Below are 22,959 nucleotides of genomic sequence, written 5' to 3' on the forward strand. Positions count from 1 at the left end.
TATTAATCACATCACATGTTCTACAAAATTCATGAAATACAATTTTAAGAATGTGCAAGCAGTAATGGAAAAATTAATTGTCACAGACAAAGATGAAAATTCAATAAAAACAATTTTAAAATAACTACAAATGTTTTAATTGGCCTCTAGATAATCAATAATCAGTAGTAGCATAATTTTTTTTTAAATTTATTTCAATTAAAAGAACATTTACTGTAAGTTATTAAAACAACAGTATTTCTATCAAATTTTATTTATCATTTAACAGGAAACAAATTAAATTACGTATGTATTAAAAAATAACATAACGTCAAGCTAACAACATTTAAAAATCTCTGCAATTATACTATTTGGTCAGACTAGCCTTTACAAATTGACTCTGAAATGCTTTGAGGAAAGATTTTACTTATATTTTTATGATTTAAGGAAAAAAAATCAGAATTAAATTACTTTATACAATGGTACATAAAATTAATAATTAATAATCAACTTTCCTCAAATTAACAAATCAACCAAACAATCATCAATTAGTCTTCTTGTCTGTTTTTGGTTTAGTTCTCAAACTAGCCATCATCCTGTGTGGTACTTCAGCGAAAAGTAAAGTTCCACCAAACACCAAAATTGTACCAAACCAATGAGCAATAGTAAATGGATTTTGAAAATATACAATACTGAACACTAGTGATAAAAATTTTCTAAGTGTTAAAACTAAAGTTACTGTTAAAGATGTACATTCGGTTGTTAGTACATATACTGAGCTGATACACATGTATTGTGTCACGACATTCAATAATAAATAAATCCATATTAGTGGTAATACCAGACTGGTAAATGGTATTTGGATTGGCTCACTGCTAGAAGCAACTGCTATGTGTTCCATTATACTACTTGAATATAAGAAGAAGCCAGGAAGAGAATACAGATGCTAAAAGAAACATACACATTTTTAAAAAATTGATATAAAATGAACTAAATACTACAGTTTTCTTACTGTATAAAACAAGGCTTCTTCAGGATGTTTGCCAAATTTTTTATACAATGTCTCTTGATAAATTCCCATTCTAGCAGAAAGAAGCAGTGCTCCAGTCAACAAAACTATACCAATAACCCACCAAAATATTTTACTTGCATCTACTTCATTTTCTTCTGATGAACCTATTGATTCTTGATTGCCAGAAACATTATCACAGTCAGTGCACTGAAATTGTAAAAACAAAAACAATGAAATATCAAAAATGAGACTAAAACTAGTGGTTAGTTACCTTGCCAACCTCTTTTGAAGAATACAATGTACAAATAACAATGCCAGTAGTAATCATAAATACAGATAAATACTTTTCAATGGTATATTTTCTTTTCAAAATTAAAATGCCCATAAGCATATTAGCAATTAGAGAACCCTACAATCATTAAGGGTTTAAAAATAATAATAAACATATCCCTTATTTAACTTACGGCTCTAAAAATAAAATGCAAAGGAACTGGTATATGGAAGGCGAAAGCCCAGTTGTTAATGACGCTTGTTGCAAAAAAAAATGCTACTAGCTTCAGATATTCCTTAAAAGGAACCTTGGGCTTTACAGTGCCAAATTTTGAAGTGAAAATTAATCCATGGAGAGCGATGAATAAGAACTGTAAAGCTGTTATTAAGTGGCCAGAGCCTGGGTCCAACCTACAAATAAAAATTTTATTAAATCAACCGACAGTAGCAAGAACTATACTTACTTAATAATATATTCGAGAAAGACATTATTCAACATACAGCCCAAAATCACCATAAATATGGCGAGGTATGCCTTGGAATTCATTTTTGTGTGTTAAAAGCTCTTTAAATAATACTGACTTACTAGTTAATAATTAACTAATAGGAACCTACAAAAAATAATGTTAAACACAATTAACTATAAGGCCACTTAACTTGCCAAAACTTCTCTAATCAGTCTAATCTAATCTTGTACCTTCAAATCTATTATTAAAAATGAAATCAAAAGATAAATTACCAATCACTAGGATAAGACAATCAAGATTTTCCTAAAGAACCTTGATCCTTGAGCCATCCGCCGTATCCCACCACCTAAATAACTTTTTTCATCAATTTACTATTTACACAAACATAATTTTGGGTTAGGTTTTATTTAAACACTCCGTTGACAGTTCAGTTGCATGTTTAAAATCGCAAATTATTGACAAATGATGTACTGAGATATGAGGAGCAAATAAGGAAGTCTATTACAAGGATAGGAAACTCCAACACAACCAAAACCATCTTTTGGTTGTTTATTGATTGTTTTCTGGTAAATATTTCACAACGTTGGAGGGTTTATTTCGCAGAATCAGAGCCATCTATCATTCATTATTTTTTGCCAATCCCAAATTTTCAGCAGTCACGTGATGAGTAATCAATGGGCGAACAATCAGTCACGTGTTATATATGGAAAAATCGATGACAAGCGACAGGAGTGAGGAATCTGTCATGGTCGCTGCTCATTTAATGGAAATTTAACTGTTCATTACCACGCCTACCGAAACGAAACTATTTAATAAAAACAATAACATATTATTTTCTAGTGAAATAATATTAACTCCGATACATCAGTACCAATTTAATTTATCCTAAATATTAGTAATAAATTAGCGGAGAAGTGTAAAAACAGAAACCGAAGAACGATGATTTAATGGTGACGAAACCAAACAAGGCGCACCTATTTTCTTTTGTGCATCTGTTCACTCTGCGGCAGTACATTACCGAATGAATAATCGTTATAATGCTTGTGTTTCTTGTTTAAATTAGGCTGATTATATTTTCGGTAAGTCTTATCTATTACATTTATGAGGTTTTTCATATCTTTAATCAATAAACTCCCTGTTGTTTTACCTACAGGCTACACCTAGGTACATACACCGTTTTGCTACTGTCAGAATCAGTGGTTGGCATTTAAATTTTGTGAATATCTATTGATCAAGTCTATAAATAGCTTAAGGCAATTTAAGGAATTATTAATTATATTTATTACAATGTATTATATTAAATTTAAACTTTACAGACTTGGTAATATGCTATTTAAATTAAAATTATGGCCACATTCAATCAGAACTTAAAGCATCATACAAATAGCTACATTTTGTTGTTGGTGAATGTATGTTAATTTGTATTAAATGGATATGACTTGTCCCTGTTAAGAATTATAATTAATTTAAATGAATATTTTGTATCTTTTCTAAACTTTGTTAAAAATTTAATAGTTCCGTCTACCAATATTCTATTTTGGCAGATGATTTTGTACAAGTCTTTAGCAGCCTCCTTGGTAACTAAACTGCAAAATAGAATATTGGTTAAGGAAACTAAACTATTTTCTTATTTTATGTTCCTAGTGAAAAACACACAACTTAACATTCCTATGAATAAAAAACCTGGTTGCATTCTGTATTAATATGCAAAAACATATAAACTTCATTTTCCTTAAAAAAAGACTATGGAAATTAATGCAATTATTCAGACATAAAAGTTGCTTGTACAATTAAAGGTTAACTTAATTGTTTTTTTCTCATTTTCATAGGCGAATAGCCTTTATAAGTCTGCCTGGAATTTCATACAAATCAATAATACCCGAAAAGGCTTTTATTGATTTTTTTAAATCCAAATCTGAATAAGACATTGCACGTTTGTAAAATAGTAGTATCAAAAATTAAAATCCATTGACAACTATGAAACATAAATAGATATGATGTCACACTTAAATTTATTTAGTTTTGATATTGTGTATGAATGAGGTCATTCTTATTTAAAATCCAAAACCAGTTGTTTTCTTACATATTTCAGGTGGAATTTTAAATGACTTAAGGAAACTGTTGGCTAAAATTGGAATTAAGGTCAAGATGCATGACTTTTTTGGCCCTTTTTCTCATCCCAATAATTGGTGATTCATTCCATTTGCATTATTTCATGATGACCAACTCTTATTTATTTATCAGTGAATAAAATAAACAGTATAAGAATCGTTTTATTCTTTCCTATTTTAAGTTATATTTTTATCATGATGATTAATTAAATAACAATATTTTTTTCTACTTAATATTAACATGACATTATTAATAAAAGTATTTTTCTGCTTTTCCTAATTATTTTATTAATTAATTACCAGACAAGTCTCCACTCTCATTGTTCTTATTTCAGGATTGACAAATAAAAACTGAAGATGTAATCTATTCTTTTCCAGTGAAATGCTTATATGTCATTTAAAGATTTAGTAATCTTATTAATTAGTAATCTTTAGTAATAACATAATTAGTTTATTACAAGTTGATTGAACTCATTTCTTTATTTAATTATGTGTAAAAAGAAAAACTTTTTTTGCCAACTAAGATTTTTAAAAGAAAGTTTACAATCTCAGCTCCTGTTGAATGATGTCATTAACATATTTCTAGGAACAAATTGAATAATGTATATCTGTTTTGTAGAAAGGGAAAACATTTTACTTTTAGCAGCAATCCACTTTTAATACCAATAAATTACAATTGAAAGTTATTAAATTAGAAAATCAATTTTCCCTAAACTTATTTTCAGATCTAGCAAGAAGAAATACGAAATATGAAGGCTGCAGGTTGCTTCCTTCTTTTGTTCCTAGCTTATTTTAGTAATTGTTGTACTGCTCGAGAAGGTATGTGCTCATGATGACAAAAACCTTTTTAATATTAGTTATTAATTTATAAAAATTTTTAGTTCCTTCACCACCACTTATAGTGAAACAACCTCCCACCGACGAAGTTTTATTTCAAGTAGAGAAAAATGGAGAGAACAACATCCCATTTTACATTGAATGTGAGGCACAAGGAGAACCAGCACCCAAATACTATTGGATGAAAAACGGTAAAAAATTCGACTGGCAAGCATATGACGACCGTATCTCACAACAAACAGGTCGTGGTACTTTGGCTATTTCCAGACCAGCTGAGGTCGATATTGGCCAGTACCAATGTTTCGCTCAAAACGAATATGGCACGGCTACTTCCAATTCTGTGTTCATGAGAAAAGCTGAGCTTAACTCGTTTAAACATGCTCAACCGGCGAACGTCCAGGGTGTTGAAGGTGAGCCTGCCAGTTTAACTTGTGAACCTCCAACTGGTTGGCCAAAACCAGAAGTCCACTGGATCTTATTATACTCAAACGGCGCATTAAAGACTATTAATTCTTCTAGAATGACCTTAGATCCTGAAGGGAACCTTTGGTTTTCCAATTTGACAATGGCAGATGCTTCTGACGGGTTCATGTATGCTTGCGCCGCTACTAGTGCGATCCAACATGAATACAAGTATGGAAATCGGGTTTTGCTAAATGTTGTTCCTGCTGGGGTGTCTGCTACTTTAAACAAAGTACCACCTACACAACAATATGTCAGCAGAAAGAATGAGGTTGGACATAGAGGAAAGAAGATTGAATTATTTTGTATATTTGGAGGAACGCCGTTACCACAAACAGTATGGTACAAAGACGGCAAACCGATCCGATCTATGGACAGAATAACACAGGGACACTACGGGAAGTCACTTATTATAAAAATGGTGGACTTTGAGGATAAGGGAACATACACTTGTGAAGTTAGTAATGGAGTTGGCGAATTGAAATCTTACTCTATTAATCTGGATGTATTGGCCCTTCCATACTTTATTGAAGAACCTGAAGTAAAAATAGCAGCGGAAGATGAAACGGTTGAATTCCGTTGTGTAGCCGGTGGCGTTCCAGAACCAGAAATAAAATGGATTTACAACGGGATGCCGATCGAAAAAGCTCCTAAAAACGATCGAAGAAGAATCGAACACGGGCGACTAATCATCGAACGTCTCACGAAAAACGACACTGCGAATTACGGTTGCAACGCAACAAACTCTTTGGGTTACGTATACAAAGACGTTTATGTTAACGTTCAAGCTTTGTCACCAGAAATTACTGAAGCACCGAGAGACACTGATGTAGTGGATAATCAAAGTATTAATTTGACTTGTAAAGTTATGGGTGCCCCTAAGCCAACCATAAAATGGATTCATAATGGACAAGAGTTGACTGGAGGAAGATTTAAGGTTCAGGATAGCGGAGATTTGCTTATTAATGATATCCAGTTTGGTGATCGAGGAAACTACACTTGTTTTGCGAAGAATAAACATGGGCAGACGAGTGCGAGCGCTAAATTAGAAGTGAAAGGTAAGAATTTTATCAGTGAACTATCAAATGTATTCTATATAAATGTCACTTTTTCAAGGCGTATTGTTTTTTAATAATTTAGTAAATCTATCTTCTCATATTTTCAGCTCATACGGTAATAACGGATGGCCCAGAAGACTACGAAGTGGAATCGGGTACGCGAGCAACTTTTCGCTGTAAAGCACATACAGATGAATCACTAGATCTTGATATAATATGGCTGAAACATGGGGAACCGATAGATTACGATGCCGACCCGCGATTTGTAAAATCCAGCGATTATTCTTTAATTATCACCAAAACCATCGAATTGGATTCTGGCAATTACACTTGCCTTGCTAGAACTGAATTAGACGAAGCCTCGGCATCGGCCCAATTGATAGTCCAAGATGTCCCTAACGCTCCTGGAGATATTACCGTTGAATGTAATACAATGGACGCTACTGTCCAGTGGCTACCAAAAGGTGACAATAGGGCACCTATTTCTTATTATATTATCGAATATAATACCAGCTTTACCCCAGACACATGGAAGATCGCTTATAATGAAGTACCAGCTGTCGACACTAGCTATACAGTTCCAATGAATCCTTGGGCAAATTACACTTTTCGTGTGATAGCAGTAAATAAAATTGGAAAATCTTTACCTTCACCGCATTCAGATGTCTGCACTACTCCTCCATCTGTGCCTCATAAAAATCCAGACAATGTTAAAGGCGAAGGAACTGCCCCAGACAATCTAGTGATATCTTGGAATCCTATGCCACAAATTGAGCACGCTGGTCCAGGATTCAAATATCGTGTTTATTACAAACGGGATATTCCGGGGAAAGATTTCGAATCTCCACACGAAATCAGCGATTGGACAGTCAAAGAATTATTGATTCCGGATCAGAACTCGTTCCAGAGATATGTTATCAAAGTATTGGCGGTCAACGATATAGGAGAAGCAGATGTTTCACCCCAGGAGGTTATTGGTTATTCTGGAGAGGACGTGCCATTAGAAGCACCAAAGAACTTTACAAATTTGGGAGTAATGAGTGGCACCAATGCTTTATTCAGTTGGCAACCTGTGCCATTAGAATCAGTTAGAGGTAAAGAAATCTTAAATAATGATTAAATATATTATAAAGATTTAATTTTTTGTAGGTAATTTCCAAGGTTACAAAATCCGAACGTGGACAGACGAGGCTCCTCAAAATTTCAACGAGATCCAAGTTCAAGGCAAAATGACAAGAGCTCTAATTTATACCCTGGTGCCGTTTACTCAAAACTATGCCCAAGTTTACGCTTTTAATAAAAAGTACAACGGGCCACCTAGTGAAACCTTAAGTTTCCGAACTCCGGAGGGTGTACCTGGTGATATCACTATGGATCCCCCGATAAAATTGGGACAGTCTGCCTTTATTTTAAGATGGCGAAAACCAACTAGACCAAACGGAATTTTGACTGGATATAACATTTATTATGCTCAAGTTGATGGCACGAAATCTGGGGCGAAAATTCCGAGGACTCCGCAAATCAATGATCCAAACAGATTAACTGCAAAACTGGCTGGTAAGTTGAAATTAATGGCACAAATAAATTTGATTAACTTTGTCGCTTATAGGGTTAAAACCAGAGACAAAATATCGAATATTTTTGACCGCGACAACAGCAGCTGGAGCGTCCAAAGAGTACTTCCTAGAAGCTGAGACCAGGTCTCAAAGGTTCATGCAACCAGATAAACCATCATTTAGATGGGAACCTTTGAGGGATCCCGGTAAACCTGCTTCTTCTGTTAGGGTGACTTGGTTGCCCAACGAACATGGTAATCCTGGATCACACTTTTATGTTAAATATAAGAAAAGGGGTGAATCTGGGTATTTGAAGACTCCTCCAGAAAAAAATGAGGACTTTATGGATGGTGAGTGACTTTTTCTTTTGTTTTGTGTATTGTTGAGTTGTCGAACACCCTTTCTTTCTTCCTCAGTTGATGGCCTAGAAAATGGTGAAACATATGAAATGATTGTGGTCTCAGTGGATGGCGAGTACGAAATAGACAGCGACCCTCAAGACGTATACACAAACGACAGCCCCATTATTAGTAGCAGCGCTAAGGAAGCGGTCGCCACCGCTGGTTGGTTCATTGGAATGATGTTGGCGATCGTATTTCTACTCTTGGTGCTGATCATTGTGTGTATCGTTAAGCGAAACCGAGGAGGAAAGTACGCAGTACACGAACGAGAACAACAAAATGGCCGACGTGATTATCCGGAAGAAGGTGGCAATTTCCACGAGTATTCTCAACCGTAAGTCATTTCAGTGGTTTTTGATGTTATGTTTTTTGTTGTTTGTTAGCAAAGCTATTTGTTTTGACTAGACACCATTCTAGTCAGTTTGTAAGGATATTTTTACATCAGGAGAACCAGGAAAATATCGTTGTCCTTTGTTGATGTGAAAATGTCAGTTACAGCGCCGCTTTGTGAAAAATTAACATCGCATTAACGTGTTTAGGTTGGACACTAAATCTCATGGACGAGCCTCGATGAGCAGTGAGCATAAAGTCGGTCCTGAAAGTGACACTGACTCAATGGCTGAGTACGGAGATGGAGATACAGGTGAGTTTAGAGTAGAACTTTTCTATTGGGGCAGTTTATATGTTTTATTAATTAGTTTTTTAATAATGCAATTTTGGGTTTTTTTGTTCGTGTTGTCCAATTTTTTTTCGAATTTCTGTAGAGGGTATGAACGAGGACGGTTCCTTTATTGGCCAATATGGCCGGAGAAAAGGTCAAGGCGAAACAACGTCACAAGGGTTGGCGACGCTGGTATAATTATTGTGTAAGATTTTTTTTTTTTTTTTTTTTTGTTGATTTGGTTTGCTTTATTTCCATGTGCTAACCCTTAATTACTAAATTCAAAGAAGTTTTTGTACATTCAGTCCTGTAATATTATCTATTATTTTATTACAGTTAGTTCTCTTTTTTGGTTAGGACATTTTGTATAAAAACTTCCTATAGAGGTTACTAATAAAAAGTAAAATTTCGCATCGGTTTACATTTTACATTTACAGCTCATTATACGGAATCAAATAATTACGTAAAATAATTTTACTTAAGGTTGTGGTTGTTATAGGTATTATTTTAAAACAAATAGTAAAATTATAGTGGTGCGAGTAGTTTTATTATTAAATATATTTTATTGTTATAAAAAATATTAGGACATAAATAATAATATGACAAACAAAATCTTGGATAAATCAACTCCAGTTTAGTACTTATGTCATTTGTATAAATTTTAACATCATCAATGACTTTCAGGTCGCTTCACTGAAGATGGCTCATTCATCGGTCAGTACGTACCTAGTAACATGAAGCAAATCAGTCCTGCTGGCGCACCAGGAACCACCAGCAGCGCCATGGCAACATACGTTTAAACGAATATTTCCTTGTAACTTTTATTGTGGTGTTATTATTTATAATTTGGCTTCAAAAGCGGATTTTAGATCTTGTGTGTTAATCAGTCAAAAATCAAACGTTACTTATGCAGCAATGATCAAAACATGAATTTATTTAAAATGCGCTTTTGAACTATTAGGTTAAGGAGTGTAAGGGGGGAGAGCGAAAAATCTATTCATGCAAAAGCAATTTCTAATGAAACATCTATTTTGGCCTATATTTCAGTTACAAAAATTATCAGAGTCCTCACTTACATTCCTTTTAGGATATCTTATATAATATTTTGATTCTACTATGGTAGCGTGCTAGAAATTTATTTAATTTGTGGTTTTGTCACCGCGGCAATTCGTCCATTTCCCTTTAATTATTTATCACGAATCAAAATATGAGTTTAATATATTGTATAGTATATAATGTTTTGTTGTTCGTTGCAGTTTAAAATATTGACTAGTATGATCTTTTAAATTGTAATAGTTTTGTTACTCGAGCTTATTCCTTTGTATTATATTTGTAGGTCCCCTAAGGTAATAATGCTTTTAATACTATGAAGACATTGATTTTTAGTCATTAAGGGCAACCAAGACTTCAATTATGTTGGTGTATATTTTAAATCACTGCCTTTAATTTAAATCAGTTAATTCATATCAATGAGAAAGTACAGTTTCAAGCAGTCACATGCACCAGCACAACTTTTTTAAGACTGAAATCTCACTTTTTATTTTGGTTCAACATCAATATATTTGTAGAGACTGCTTGATACGTTCATTGATGCATGCTATGACTGCCAAGCAACTGTTTCTTTAAATTAGTCCTTGGATGTCCCAAATATTCATCTAACATCACAGGGTACATTTTTGGCTCTTCAAACAACCTTTGAAATGTTTCAATTTTAAACCGGATCATTCTCGATTAACTAAAATCTCATTTTGGTAATTTATATAATAATATGTATATTTTGCGTTCGTTAATAATATTCTTAAGTGGCCTTTGCTCTCTCTATCTCTGTTTTGCGCTTTAGGTGGCGAAAAACCTAATACGTAAAAATTTTAAAAAAGCTATTTTTCTGAATATTATAAAGCCAAACTCAAGTTGTCGGAGTTGTGTCAATTTTTGGATACATTAAGGGACGGTGCTATTTTAGTGATTATATATTTGTTGCATACTGTTGCTTGTTAACGTGTTTCTCTCCATATTTATGCAGCTGCTGTTCTGTGTTAATTAACATTGGAACAAAACAACGCAATTGAATGGTTCTTTTCACTTTTCGATGTTTATGTTGAACTGCTAATAAATCGATTTGGTCATCAGTACTATCATTTGCTTTGTTTTGTTCTAGTGTCATGCTTAAAATTATTTTATTCCGGTTATAAATTATGTATCATCCTTCTAGAACATCGTAAAACACAGAAGGGCGGCCTTAATTAGTGAATGACCCAATGAGTGAGAAGTTTATCAGATTCACCGGTTGCTAATTAAGAAACAAGTATATGTCGATCATAGCCCTAGCTGAAATTGATACATGGCTATGTTTTAAAGGCTACTTAATTTGTGAGCAAAAGTTTTAGTTTAGTTTTACTTTGAGGCTTTTTTGTTAAATAAATTGTGAAAATTGAAAAAAAAAATAGCTTTTGCCTGCAAATTAATATCCTATTACGAGTGTTTTTCAACACTCAAAAAATATATTGACCCAGAAAATTGGTCAATTATCCTTGACATTTATGAGCGAGCTTCTTTATTAAACATTTATATAAATAAATATATATATATATATTATAAATATTAGATATGTCAGCTTTTTGTACGTAAAGGTAATTTTTTCTTTGTTTTTTTTTACGTATGCACTGTTTTGATAAGGTAATCGTCGGATCAATGCACTGTTGGGTATTAGGTAAGATTTCGAATATTTCTAATCAAGTAGAAATTTAAAAATATCTGCTTTACTATTACGAAATATATTTAGGATTATTTTTTTATTGTCTTGTACAAATTACGGGTTCTGCTAAAAGTCGCGCCTGAGATGCGGCTAGTTTAATTTGTACTGTACAGATATGATTTTTTTCTTTTGATAAGCTATTTATTTTTGTATTGAAGTACGTTGAGCGAGATTTTTTTTTAAACACATCCATTGCTAAGCAACTTCTCTTGCCCTCGACGCTTCGTGATTATTTTGATATTTATAACGTTATGACAATGATTTTTTTTCGATAATAAGTTTCGTAATTTAGATTTTTTTTTAAGCAGATGATTTCAAAGATATTTGTTCTTTTGTGCACTAATATAATAATTTAAATAACGTTTTTGTTTCATTTTTTCGATTTCATAACTTTTCAAACGACAATAGTTTATAAACAAAAGAGTTTAAATTAAATTGAACTGGTATAAGAAGTATACCGAATCAATCGGAAATAACTGTACATAAAAAAGTCTTGCACACTTCCACGTTATATAAATTTCACATTATATTAGTTTGTCCTTAAAATGTTTATGTGCTATTGAACTTTTTGCTTAATATCGGGCAAAGAAATGTTTTTATAAAAATTATTGTTTAGTAAGAGAGTAATTGTGAGCAAGAGCGAAACTAATCGCGCTGTAATACTTTTAATAGATTTTTTGCAATTTATTTACCATGTTTATGCGTTTAAGATAAATTTAAATGCATATAATGTTTATATATTTAAAAAAAGGAAAACCAGTCAAATATAGATTTTTGTATCGGCATTTATAAATTACTAGTTCTCATTTATAATCGTGTGGATGTGTTTTTCAGGGTCACCTTACTTACAAGAAACAGATTTCAAAAATTTCTCAAAACCTAAATTAAAACAATTGTAATAAGATAAAGATTTTATATCGCTTGAAAACGTTTCATAAGATAACAATATTAAAAGAACTCATGTACTCATCTACCACGAAAATAAAATTATATTTTAATTAAACTGTAATTTCAGTTATCTACTTGATAATTATGTATTACTTAAAAGAAATATGTAATTTGCAATAGGACTGGGCCACTTGAGTTATCCAAACGATATTTGAATAAATTCGTCACAATTTTTCATATGGCATAAAAAAATACTTATTCCAATTATTTTATTAAAACTTATGTCGTGCAACGCATTTTAAAGAAACCGGGAAAGACAATATTCTGTAAAAACCTCATTGTGATGGGGACTTTCCTGGTCGTTTCTTGTCATCAAGACCAACGGCAAGTGATGCTTAAATTTTATTGACCGCCATAAATAAAAATTATCATAGAAACAATAGGTACATTATAATAGATCACCGCGTTCTCTTACTACATAACCGACAAATTAATTTTTAAATATTATGGTATAATCAAATTAATTTTATCAATTTGTCAGCTATTACGAGTTTAGTCCACTTGAATGGCAAAATTTGTTTTTCTTTTCAAATTTAACTAAAAATGCTCACTCGTATTTCGAACCAAAATATACCGCAACTTTTACATACAAATATTGTAGATTAATATCTTTAATCTGGCATTTCCATTGACTATATAAAAGAAAACTTCTGTTAAGCAACTTTATTATTAAAAAATATATACTTTTTACTCAGAATAAAGAGATCAAATCCACCAATCCTGAAACAAACAATCAATCACGTTAAAAATAAATAAACAAAAAAATGTAACAATGTATTTTTGTACGAAAAAACTATTCAAAGATGAGGTACTATATATATAAAGACCGTGTACCATATACACAGAATCAGTACGATATTGGTACTGCACAAGGTAACAATAATATTCATACATAAATAGGAAATCAGTAACTTAGTTACTTAACCCGGCTCTGTATTTTAATCAGTTCGTCATCAATGGTCCCCGTTCGAGAATAAAAATAATTCACGTGAAGTGTTTAAAAGACAATTTTCATCTGGTTGGCCGGTGGCCGGGAGTGAAGTGAAGTGAATTGAATCTGATTTGACACATGTTTGGGTTTAGTTTGACATTTTCGAAACGTGCACCAATCAAAAGCGTCGATTCATTGCATTTTTTGTTTGAAAGTGATTTTTTTTTCCCGCTAACCGTAAGTTTTTTGATTTTTATTACACCTAAGTTCTTCCATCTTTAAGAAAAATTTGAAAACTTTTAACAAAATATATTTTTTTTTTAATTACAATCATTTGGCAAGGGTTTTGCATGATAAAGTTGTTAGTGCATGTAAATGTTTTAAAAAAAATTGTTTTAAATGCATACCTTTATTTAAGTGTAAATCTTAACTGATAAATACTTTTTTACATTACATTGTTAATTTGTTTTTTTTTTTAAATATATAACAGAAACAATGACAACATAATTTTAATTTAAGACGCATTAAAATATAAAAATTATATTTATTTTAAAGTATTTGGCTAGTAAATTATCTTAAAAATAAATAATGTTACTAAAGATATCATCAAGTGCATACTTGTTTTTTATTAGCGATACTGCGTAATGCCCGTTATTAGAATAAAATAAAATTACTTAATTGATTTAAGTTGTACTTTTAAGTGGGTAGTCTATCTTTGAATTTACCTTAACTAAACACCTTTTTGTTTGTAATAAACCGCAAAAATGTCAATAAATGACAACTGATTTTAATTATTTTTTTTTTGTATTCTTTATAAATTTTTACACTTATAAAAAAATAATTATGTAATTTTTTTAAAATTTAAATTATATATATAAATATATTTTTTTATCTATAATTAGAAAACTGAATGGTCATGTAACATTTCAACGTTTACCGGCAATTATGATCTTGAATAGATAAAAGACGAAACAAGGGTAACTTCTTAATACTCGATGCTCTGATGCTCTTGTACTTAGATCCATAGGTTGATTATCATAAATAGATAAGCTGTCAAGAATTACGTATTTCATGCAGTCACAAATATGTTGACCCAATACTTAATTACACAAAGAGTGTTTTACAAACGTTAGACAAAACAACATATTTTTCAGTTGCAAGAAATTTACACGACAAAGCAATTTTTATGATTTCCAGGCGATTATTATACATCTGAAATCATTTGGTAACAATAATATCGGGTAACATTGAAAATAAGATGAACATTAAGAAACAGCAAGTTATTCTCTGATAAGACTAGATTTATAATATTGTAATGTGATTGGGAAAACGTGTTATAAGTTAAAATTGCAAAGTTGGCTAAATCACTCAAAATATTCTCACAAAATTGTTTTGTACATTCAATGAATAAATGGTTATCTATTAATTAATAATAATAATCTTTTTTATCATATTTCACATCTATAATCTATGAACGATATCATATTTATCCCCTCTCCATATTTAAAAAATCGATTCATAATTCACCTTCAACTCCTGGTTTTTGTTGTTTGAATTTATATTTTTCCACTACTTTGTGAAAAACCCGATAAATATTTACGAAAAAAAATTGTGGGTATCTGTCAGTAATTAAAAAAATTTAATTGAAGGCACGTATTTTGATTAACGGTCAGCTGTATTATCACATAAGTATTGTATTACAGTAGCGAAAAAGGTTTTTCTATCGCGACTATCAAGCATTAAATAATGATTTTTATTTTTAAAGTAAAATTTCAATTTTTAATTCGTTCCGTTATGAAATATTGCACGTGTTTGAATATAAGTTAAAACAATGTATGACAATTTATAGGTAAGATACAATATTTTATTAAAATTGTTGTGATAATACATATTTTTTTTTAAAACGAACAAAAATTAAATTAATATCATAATACTTACTTAAAACTGAAATGGATTTTCAAATTACAATATATTTTCATTTGAAATCAAATTGTTATTATTTGGTATATAATAGCATATTACGATCTCAACAAAAATATCAGCAAGCATATTCACATTAATTCCTCCTACTTATAAATTGCTTTTTTAGAAATTTTCGTCAACACCTGTAGCACTTTTATTTTTAATTAAAAATTTAAAACAATCGAAATATTTAATATCGCATAATTCTAAATAAAGTCGTTCCGTCCCTGTAATGACTAAAATGTTTATAATAGTATAGGTGATTGTTGTAACGTTTCCTTTATTATTGTTAGTGAGACCTCCGACGAAATAGTATGCATTTATTTAAAAATTTAACATTATTGCAAAAATATCGTCTCGCTCAAATAAACATAACTTGACACTTATATTATTTTTGTTGCAAATTATCCATTTCTATGTAAGTAATAAATATTTCAAATTTTTCCGCTTTTTTTTTATTTCATCCGATAATGTCAATCAGTACTAAGTACATTTTCTCATTAACAATTTTACATAATATGCTACCCATTGTTTAAAAATTAAAATTGGATACTCTCAATAATTTTCTCAGATTTCCCTTTTCATGACTGCATAAAAGATAACAAGTGAATCTCCTTTAATCCTCTTTATTTGGTTGATCATTAGCCGACAAAAAGAGTGCAATAATATTGAAAAAATTTAATCTCATTCGGTAATACCAAACATTATTAATTATAAAAGCGAGGTCTGATGTATTATGTATTTCTTATTGTATTGTAAATAAATAATAATAAAAAACTGATGCAAGAGCCCAAAGCAACTTTTTAAAACCGTTTATACCTATAACCATAGGAAAAATTTAATTTTTCACAGAAATACCTAATGAAATATAAAATGTAAACTTAAGTAATATATAATATTAAAAAAATTCCATCGCAGTACTATAAATTCATACGTGGTCTGTTATTAATTCGTTCGCATCAGATATATTATCGGAAACTGTTTAAATGGCAGGAAAATACGAAATTATTTATAATTTATCAAGCATAATTTCGTTCATTTCATGTCAAATTTTTCAAAATTACTTTTTACTAAATTATAACAATATTTTTATTCATTCATGAATCTTATTAATCGATCCAGCTACTATATAACATAAATAGTATAAATGAGGTTGTTACAGAGCATAGTTTAGTTTCTTGAGAAAGTTTTCTACCGTTGAACTTTTTTAAAAAAAGTATTCAAGAAAAGAGAGTCAAGATTTTTTTCTTTATTTCAGTTCTTTATAACACTTGCATTATATTCTATAAAATTAACATGATATAGTTGAGTCTTAAATAAATTTTATTAATAAAATTAATTTTTAAAATAACAACCAGATTTAAACAAGGAGATCTTAAATATCCACCTTGGTTTAACATTCTAAATCAATTAAAATGAAAGTTAACTTTTGTTCATCAACTTTTTAAGCCTTTAATCCAATATGTAATAAATTTAAGTTTATCAGTACAATGAAGGATAATCATCTATCACGGGGTGAAACATCGTCTATAATATGAACTATGTCAAACGATTCTCGATATTGATTGGCTTGAGCCAATTAATTCTTAAATACTACTTTGAGAGTGCATAAGAAGACCTTTAGTTTTTATACGCTATTTAAAATAAAGAAGTTACTAACCACCTAAAAGGGTTAAGCATTAAATCGTGCATCTAAGCGCCTGCGTGGCAAGTATTGATTTCAAAAGACGTCTAGATCAGATGTATTTCATTTTTCATTTGGTGACTAAAATTCTTGTTCTGGAGTGCATTTCGTGTTTTCAATTCACTATTTCCGCTTCACATCTTCAATGATCTTTGTGTCTGTGATGTATGTACATTTGTTGTTATTGCTTTAAAGCGATGTTTAAGCTGTTTAGCTGACTAACTGATTTACATATATTGTATGTTGTGTAATTTCATATAGCATGTAATAACAATTCGTTATTATATATTTTTTTATATAATATTTAAAACTCCTATTAAAAATTGTTACCAATAACATAAATCTCACAATCGTTAATTTTTATTTCAATTGCATATTACTCAATGTATTTCAAAACCCGGTTTAAGCTTTGACTTTTTTTACGAACTTAAAGTTTCATATTCATTCAACTGGATCAGATTTCTCTTATTGCCTTTTTAATAATATTTAAGGCACAACATTCTGTTTACTATTGGTTATCTTTTTTTCGGGGAGAATTATGATGAAACCATGAGGGGAATTCCAGTAGACTTATTGATGCATTAGTAAAATATTATTTATTATCATTTGTAACTTCAATTTGTCAAGTATAATTTATGGTTTAATAATTTATTTTATTTACCCACATATAGATATCATTTTGGAATAATTAAATATTAAACTAAAATTTTTATAAATTTATAGTTTCTCAACAAAATTACACCTATAGAATGAGCAACAAACATTTAAAAGAACAATTGCATTTTACTAAAGAAATTACATGCGTTGCTACTCATTTTCATTATCCCGGTAATCACACGCGTATATAGTTATTATCTAATTAAAAAAACAAAATTATCCCAAAAAGCCATATGCGCTCCTTATAACAATTAAAATAGTTTCCTGCAACAAAAGAAACATCAATATGGAAAAAAATGCTGTTTACGTCATTTGATGGTTTTTAAACGTCGACCTACCTAATTACTTAATTATAATAAACAATTTTTTAAGTGATGTTGAAAAATGAAAAATATTTGCATTTTATCACATACTGTGCTTTTCAAAATCCTGTTAGATATTTCCAAACACTTAAAATAAGTGTGCTTCAAACTTCTTACTCAGGTAGAAATTTCGCAATAGATACAAAAATATATTCGTAGAAATATCGGTATTTTTTTTTCTCTCAAAATGTTTTATCTGATCTGCTGATATTCGTAGGGGCGATGATCAATTGATGGCGATTTATTGAAATTAATTAGACTTCCGATTTTCTTTAAATAAAAATCAATCAAAGGTCAAAAGTAATATTTTTTTCTCACCATTAATTGCAGCTTACGACCTATGTATGGCAATAGCCCTGTTCCCAGGAGGTCAATAAAAATTCTGGCAAAAAGTATCACGTCAGCTGACATTTTGGGAGGAATCCAGCCTAACCTAATTCAAGTAAGTACTAAACTATATAAGTGAATTAGAACACTTTTTTTTTAAGATAGAATGTGAACTTTTACATCAAAATCTAAAACAAAATTCTGGTTTTCTGTTTAATAATCTTTTAGGTCCATACTTTGCTACCTCGTTAAATTTCTTGTAATACCTAAAATCTATTAGATAATAGACTGTTTAATAAAGTGGAATGGTCAGTAAAAAACGACCATTTTTGTAATTAACTGTAAACTTGTTGATGTCATTACCGGCCAGTTAATAAAGGTAATAACAGCAAAGACATTTCATAAGGTTAATTAGAATGGAATATTTTAGAAAAAATTATATTATCGATACTTACCATTTTAAGATGCAGGGTATATAAATAAAATTAATTGGCATAACCTGCAAATGTTTTAAATTAATATTGTCAAATCTAGTTTTTTGTGCACCTGAGCTCATTATTCTTAATAAAACTCTGGTGGGTTACACATACACATTTATTAATGGCTTAGCAAAAAATGGACAAATTTGTAATTGAATCTCGAGGGTCAACAATTACTTTTAACCGCCTAAGGCTAGACCCAGACTAATTCATCTAACTAAAGAATTGATTTCACTTTTTACCAACCGTTATTAAGGATGTAAGAAACAGTGAATACATATGCTGAAGAACTAAAAGTAATATAAACCATGGTTAAATTTTTTTAATGTGATTGTATCTTAGGACAAAAATGTAAGTTATTTCCTTTTAATAGCATTTTATTTTTAATAGCAAGATTTTTTTTTTTTTTTTTGATGCGATGGCAAGGAAATAGCATACGATATTGCAAAGGTTCATTAAATTACTTACTGGCGTAACAATAATATTACAGCAGGGACGTAATTTATTTCAGACATGACTGTTGAAAATCCAGAGAAGTACAGTTCAACAGAGACGGTCAATTCTCAATATTTTTACCAGAAATCTGACAGTTCTGACCCTAACCAATTAACCACCATGACTGTGATAAGTTTGTCACCAGAATTTAATTTTAAAAATGCAGAGAAAAACGGTAAGAATTCTTATTGTTAGAATATGTATGAAACTTTAAACTGACTAAAGACACTTTCACTTCATAGTATTAATAAAAAAACAATAATTTAAATATTTTTAAATAACTAGATTAACTGTAAAATGTCAGCGGAACCTTTACTGTAGTTGAACTAATACGTAAAAGAGAGCGCCATTAAATTTTACTGACACATTGGTGAATAATTACTATTTTCGGTGACAATTTGGTGAAGTTAAATGGATTTTGTCATGTTTATCAATACATTTATTATGTTGAGTCTAAAAAGGATTATTTTTTTTATAGGTGTTGATGTAGATAAAGGAAAATCCCTAGACTCAGTCCTATGTTCAGCAAGTGAAACCAAAGAAATTCTAAAAAAAGAAAAATGGTACTCGGTAGGAATTCAAATATTCATTCCATTTATGATAGCAGGTGTTGGAACTATAGGGGCGGGAGTAGTGCTTGGAAAAGTAGAAGTAAGTTTTGCAATTAACTAAAATATTCGATACATGTATCATGACAAATTTCAGGAATACAAAGTTTTTAAAGAAGTGCGTGCTCTTTATGTGTTGGTACCTGCTCTTTTGGGACTTAAGGGAAATTTGGACATGTGCTTAGCATCCAGGCTTTCTACACAAGCAAATTTGGGCAATATGAAAGGAAAAAAAGAAGTTTTTAAGATGATTATTGGCAATATTGGACTAGTACAAGTAAGTAACTTAGCAAAAAAACATCAAGTAATATGAACTAATCCCTATTTTGTTTTAGATCCAAGCAATAGTGGCTTCTTGCATAGTATCAGTATTTGCAATTGGTGCTTCTGTAGTATTGAATGGGCATTTTAGGTGGAGTCACGCCTATCTTGTAACAGCCTCCTCAGTATTAACTGCCACTTTGTCCTGTTTTACTTTGGGTATGTTTTTAATTTTATATAGTTTTTTAATCTAAATAATTTTCTTTTAGATTTCGTACTTATAACAGTGATATTTATCTCTCACCGTATCAAGCTCAATCCAGATAATTTAGCAACACCATTGGCAGCTAGCATTGGTGATGTTGTCTCTCTTTTAGTGTTATCTAGTTGGGCTAGATTACTTTTTAACATACATGGTAAACATAAGAAATTTAACAAATTGCAACATTTTTATTAACATTATATTATTATTTAGAGCATCATCAGTGGGTGATGTTTATTATACTAGCAGTATTTTTATTGTTCCTATTACCAGGCTGGGTTTTTATTGTACGGAAAAATGATTATACAAAGAATGTGCTGTACAGGGGATGGACACCAGTTTTGTCTGCATTATTCATTAGTGGGTGGGTACTACTAATATATAATGAATATTTTTTTATGGTCTTTATAGCCATATTCCTTATAAAATAGTCTGTTTAGATTTCTTCATGCTGAATTAAGTGTTCTTTAATCTTTTTTCAGAACTGGTGGTTTAGTACTGGATCAAGCAGTAAACCAATTTCCAGGATATGTAACTTTTCAGCCTATTATCAATGGCATTGGTGGCAACTTAGTCTCAGTTCAAGCCAGCAGAACCTCAACTATGCTCCATAAAACATCCATCAAAGGAGTAATTCCTCCTCACACAAAACAATGGGTGGCTCCATGGACGGCTCTACTTTCTGGAGGTACGATACACACTTTTACTGATAAACCATATGTTTGAAATGTGTTTTTTTTTAGTGTTTCCAGCCAAAACAGCAAGGCTTCTCCTGGCAATGTCAGTTCCTGGTCAGGTAGTATTTGTTTTAGCAGCAGATCTAATTTCCAATGATGGACAACTCACTGCAAAATTTCCTTTTGTGTTAGCATACCTTAGCGTTAGTCTAATTCAATTGATGATCCTTCTCTATACTGCCCACTTGATGGTCCACACCATGTGGAAAATGAAAATAGATCCTGATAACTCAGCTATTCCTTATTTGACTGCTTTAGGTGATTTGTTGGGTAGTACTCTCCTGTTGAGTGCTTTCGTTTTATTAAAAAGTTTAAATTGGGAGTATGACAGTTCGTCAGAGTGAAGTTTTGATAGAATTTTTATGAATTTCAATTAAAGTGGTTGTTGTAGGTTGGTTTATTTGGTAAGAAGTAAATAGTTTATTTTATAGTTGTATATAGTTAAGTGCTAGATACTTATTTTGAACTTTACTGCTGCAGATATTATGTGATTTGATGGTCTAACCATGCTATATAACAGCCAACCAGTTATTTGTACTACTGTGCAAGTGGAAGACTAAAAATTTGAGTGTATCAATGATGCAGTAACAAAGATTAGCAATAGTATTGTTCTTAGGTTCAAAAGTTTTCTATATTTTCAAAAGCCCTTTCAAAAATGACGTCAAAATGAAAAATAATTCAGTATACCTAAGCCATTTATGACTATTTAAAAAATGCTTTCTTATTTATTGTTTTTTTTACTAATTCGTACTTGTATATGTTTTAATGAATAGACATTTTCAATTTAGGTTATAGTTAGGTTTTAAAATTAGTATTATAGTGCTGGGGATATTATTTAGGACAGAATAGTTTAACCACAAATAAGTATTATAAAATAAATATTTTTGAAAAGTTGGATTTTGGCACAAGTCTGGTAAGCCTGTCTAAATGAAGCAAAGAAAGTAAGATAAATGATTCCTTAATTATTCTACACTAATTGTTGTTGTGTATTAAATGTTGTCGCTTTTAGATAATAGTTATTTTTATTGTTGTACTAGCTGATCTTATTTAAAAGTTTAAAAAAGTAATTGGCTGTGTTTACTGAGAAGTAGCTAAACTATTAATATTTTCATATTGCAAAAAATTAGATAAGTGTTATAATAGGTAATAAATAAAATTATTTTACATTAAATTGTTGTTTTAATTCCTATGCGAAATATTTAGTTTAAAACGTCTTAAAAAGGCGTTTTACATTATTATAAAAAGTTAGTTTCGATTTTTTACATTTTGGTCTCACTTAGGTTACAAAAATAGAAACTAAGTACGACCATAGTACCATCCTAGCAATTTAATTTACTCCATGTTTAAAAGTATTTTAAGACCCGAACTTGGCAACACTGATGGAATTCCAACTAGACTTACGTTTGCAACCAACTATGCAAATAAAAATCCACACTATTTTAGAAATAAAGTTTATTCAACGTCTGGGCACCTGGACATGCAAATGAGCAAATAAAGTCTCTTTAACCCTAATTAAAAACCAAAAACTATAAATGGTAATTCAAGTTACTAACTAATAAGGAGAGCCCTCAACGTATTCAAGGTATTTTTGTTTTATTATTGAGTTGGCAACACTGAAAATATATTTGAAGTTTGAAGTAGTGGTAAATTGACACGATGTCAACAAAGTCAAGTTTC

The 22,959-nt window shown here is 30.6% G+C and overlaps 3 protein-coding genes across 7 annotated transcripts; 2 read left to right on the forward strand and 1 right to left on the reverse strand.

Annotated features, from left to right (window-relative positions):
* Positions 1–237: 237 nt before the first annotated feature.
* On the reverse strand, positions 238–19,530 carry LOC126748251 (UDP-xylose and UDP-N-acetylglucosamine transporter). Of its 3 annotated transcripts, none has more exons than XM_050457352.1 (6): positions 19,388–19,530; positions 1,726–1,872; positions 1,456–1,672; positions 1,263–1,400; positions 992–1,198; positions 238–925 (listed from the first exon to the last, which is right to left on the reverse strand). In XM_050457352.1, exons 2-6 carry the CDS (start codon positions 1,806–1,808, stop codon positions 524–526), a joined length of 1,047 nt encoding a protein of 348 aa, XP_050313309.1. In that variant the 5' UTR covers positions 1,809–1,872; positions 19,388–19,530; the 3' UTR covers positions 238–523. The 3 variants fall into 3 exon arrangements, with proteins under 3 accessions (XP_050313309.1, XP_050313308.1, XP_050313307.1); XM_050457351.1 differs by lacking the exon at positions 19,388–19,530 and adding an exon at positions 2,001–2,163; XM_050457350.1 differs by lacking the exon at positions 19,388–19,530 and adding an exon at positions 1,923–2,091.
* Positions 2,489–11,929, forward strand: LOC126748249 (neuroglian). 3 transcript variants are annotated; one of them, XM_050457347.1, is made up of 10 exons: positions 2,490–2,807; positions 4,565–4,658; positions 4,721–6,196; positions 6,304–7,290; positions 7,346–7,753; positions 7,806–8,102; positions 8,169–8,487; positions 8,693–8,796; positions 8,918–9,019; positions 9,499–11,929. In XM_050457347.1, the coding sequence occupies exons 2-9, from the start codon at positions 4,589–4,591 to the stop codon at positions 9,010–9,012; spliced, it is 3,756 nt and encodes a 1,251-aa protein (XP_050313304.1). In that variant the 5' UTR covers positions 2,490–2,807; positions 4,565–4,588; the 3' UTR covers positions 9,013–9,019; positions 9,499–11,929. The 3 variants fall into 3 exon arrangements, with proteins under 3 accessions (XP_050313303.1, XP_050313305.1, XP_050313304.1); XM_050457346.1 differs by lacking the exon at positions 8,918–9,019 and having other exon boundaries at positions 2,489–2,807; XM_050457348.1 differs by lacking the exons at positions 8,693–8,796; positions 8,918–9,019 and having other exon boundaries at positions 2,489–2,807.
* LOC126748250 (solute carrier family 41 member 1-like) lies at positions 19,433–22,453 on the forward strand. The gene is made up of 8 exons (XM_050457349.1): positions 19,433–19,589; positions 19,893–20,065; positions 20,120–20,299; positions 20,358–20,502; positions 20,553–20,699; positions 20,759–20,909; positions 21,028–21,233; positions 21,289–22,453. The coding sequence occupies exons 1-8, from the start codon at positions 19,433–19,435 to the stop codon at positions 21,624–21,626; spliced, it is 1,497 nt and encodes a 498-aa protein (XP_050313306.1). The 3' UTR covers positions 21,627–22,453.
* Positions 22,454–22,959: the final 506 nt, after the last annotated feature.

Source organism: Anthonomus grandis, chromosome 22 (assembly GCF_022605725.1).
Source record: "Anthonomus grandis grandis chromosome 22, icAntGran1.3, whole genome shotgun sequence".
Classification (NCBI taxonomy): domain Eukaryota; kingdom Metazoa; phylum Arthropoda; class Insecta; order Coleoptera; family Curculionidae; genus Anthonomus; species Anthonomus grandis.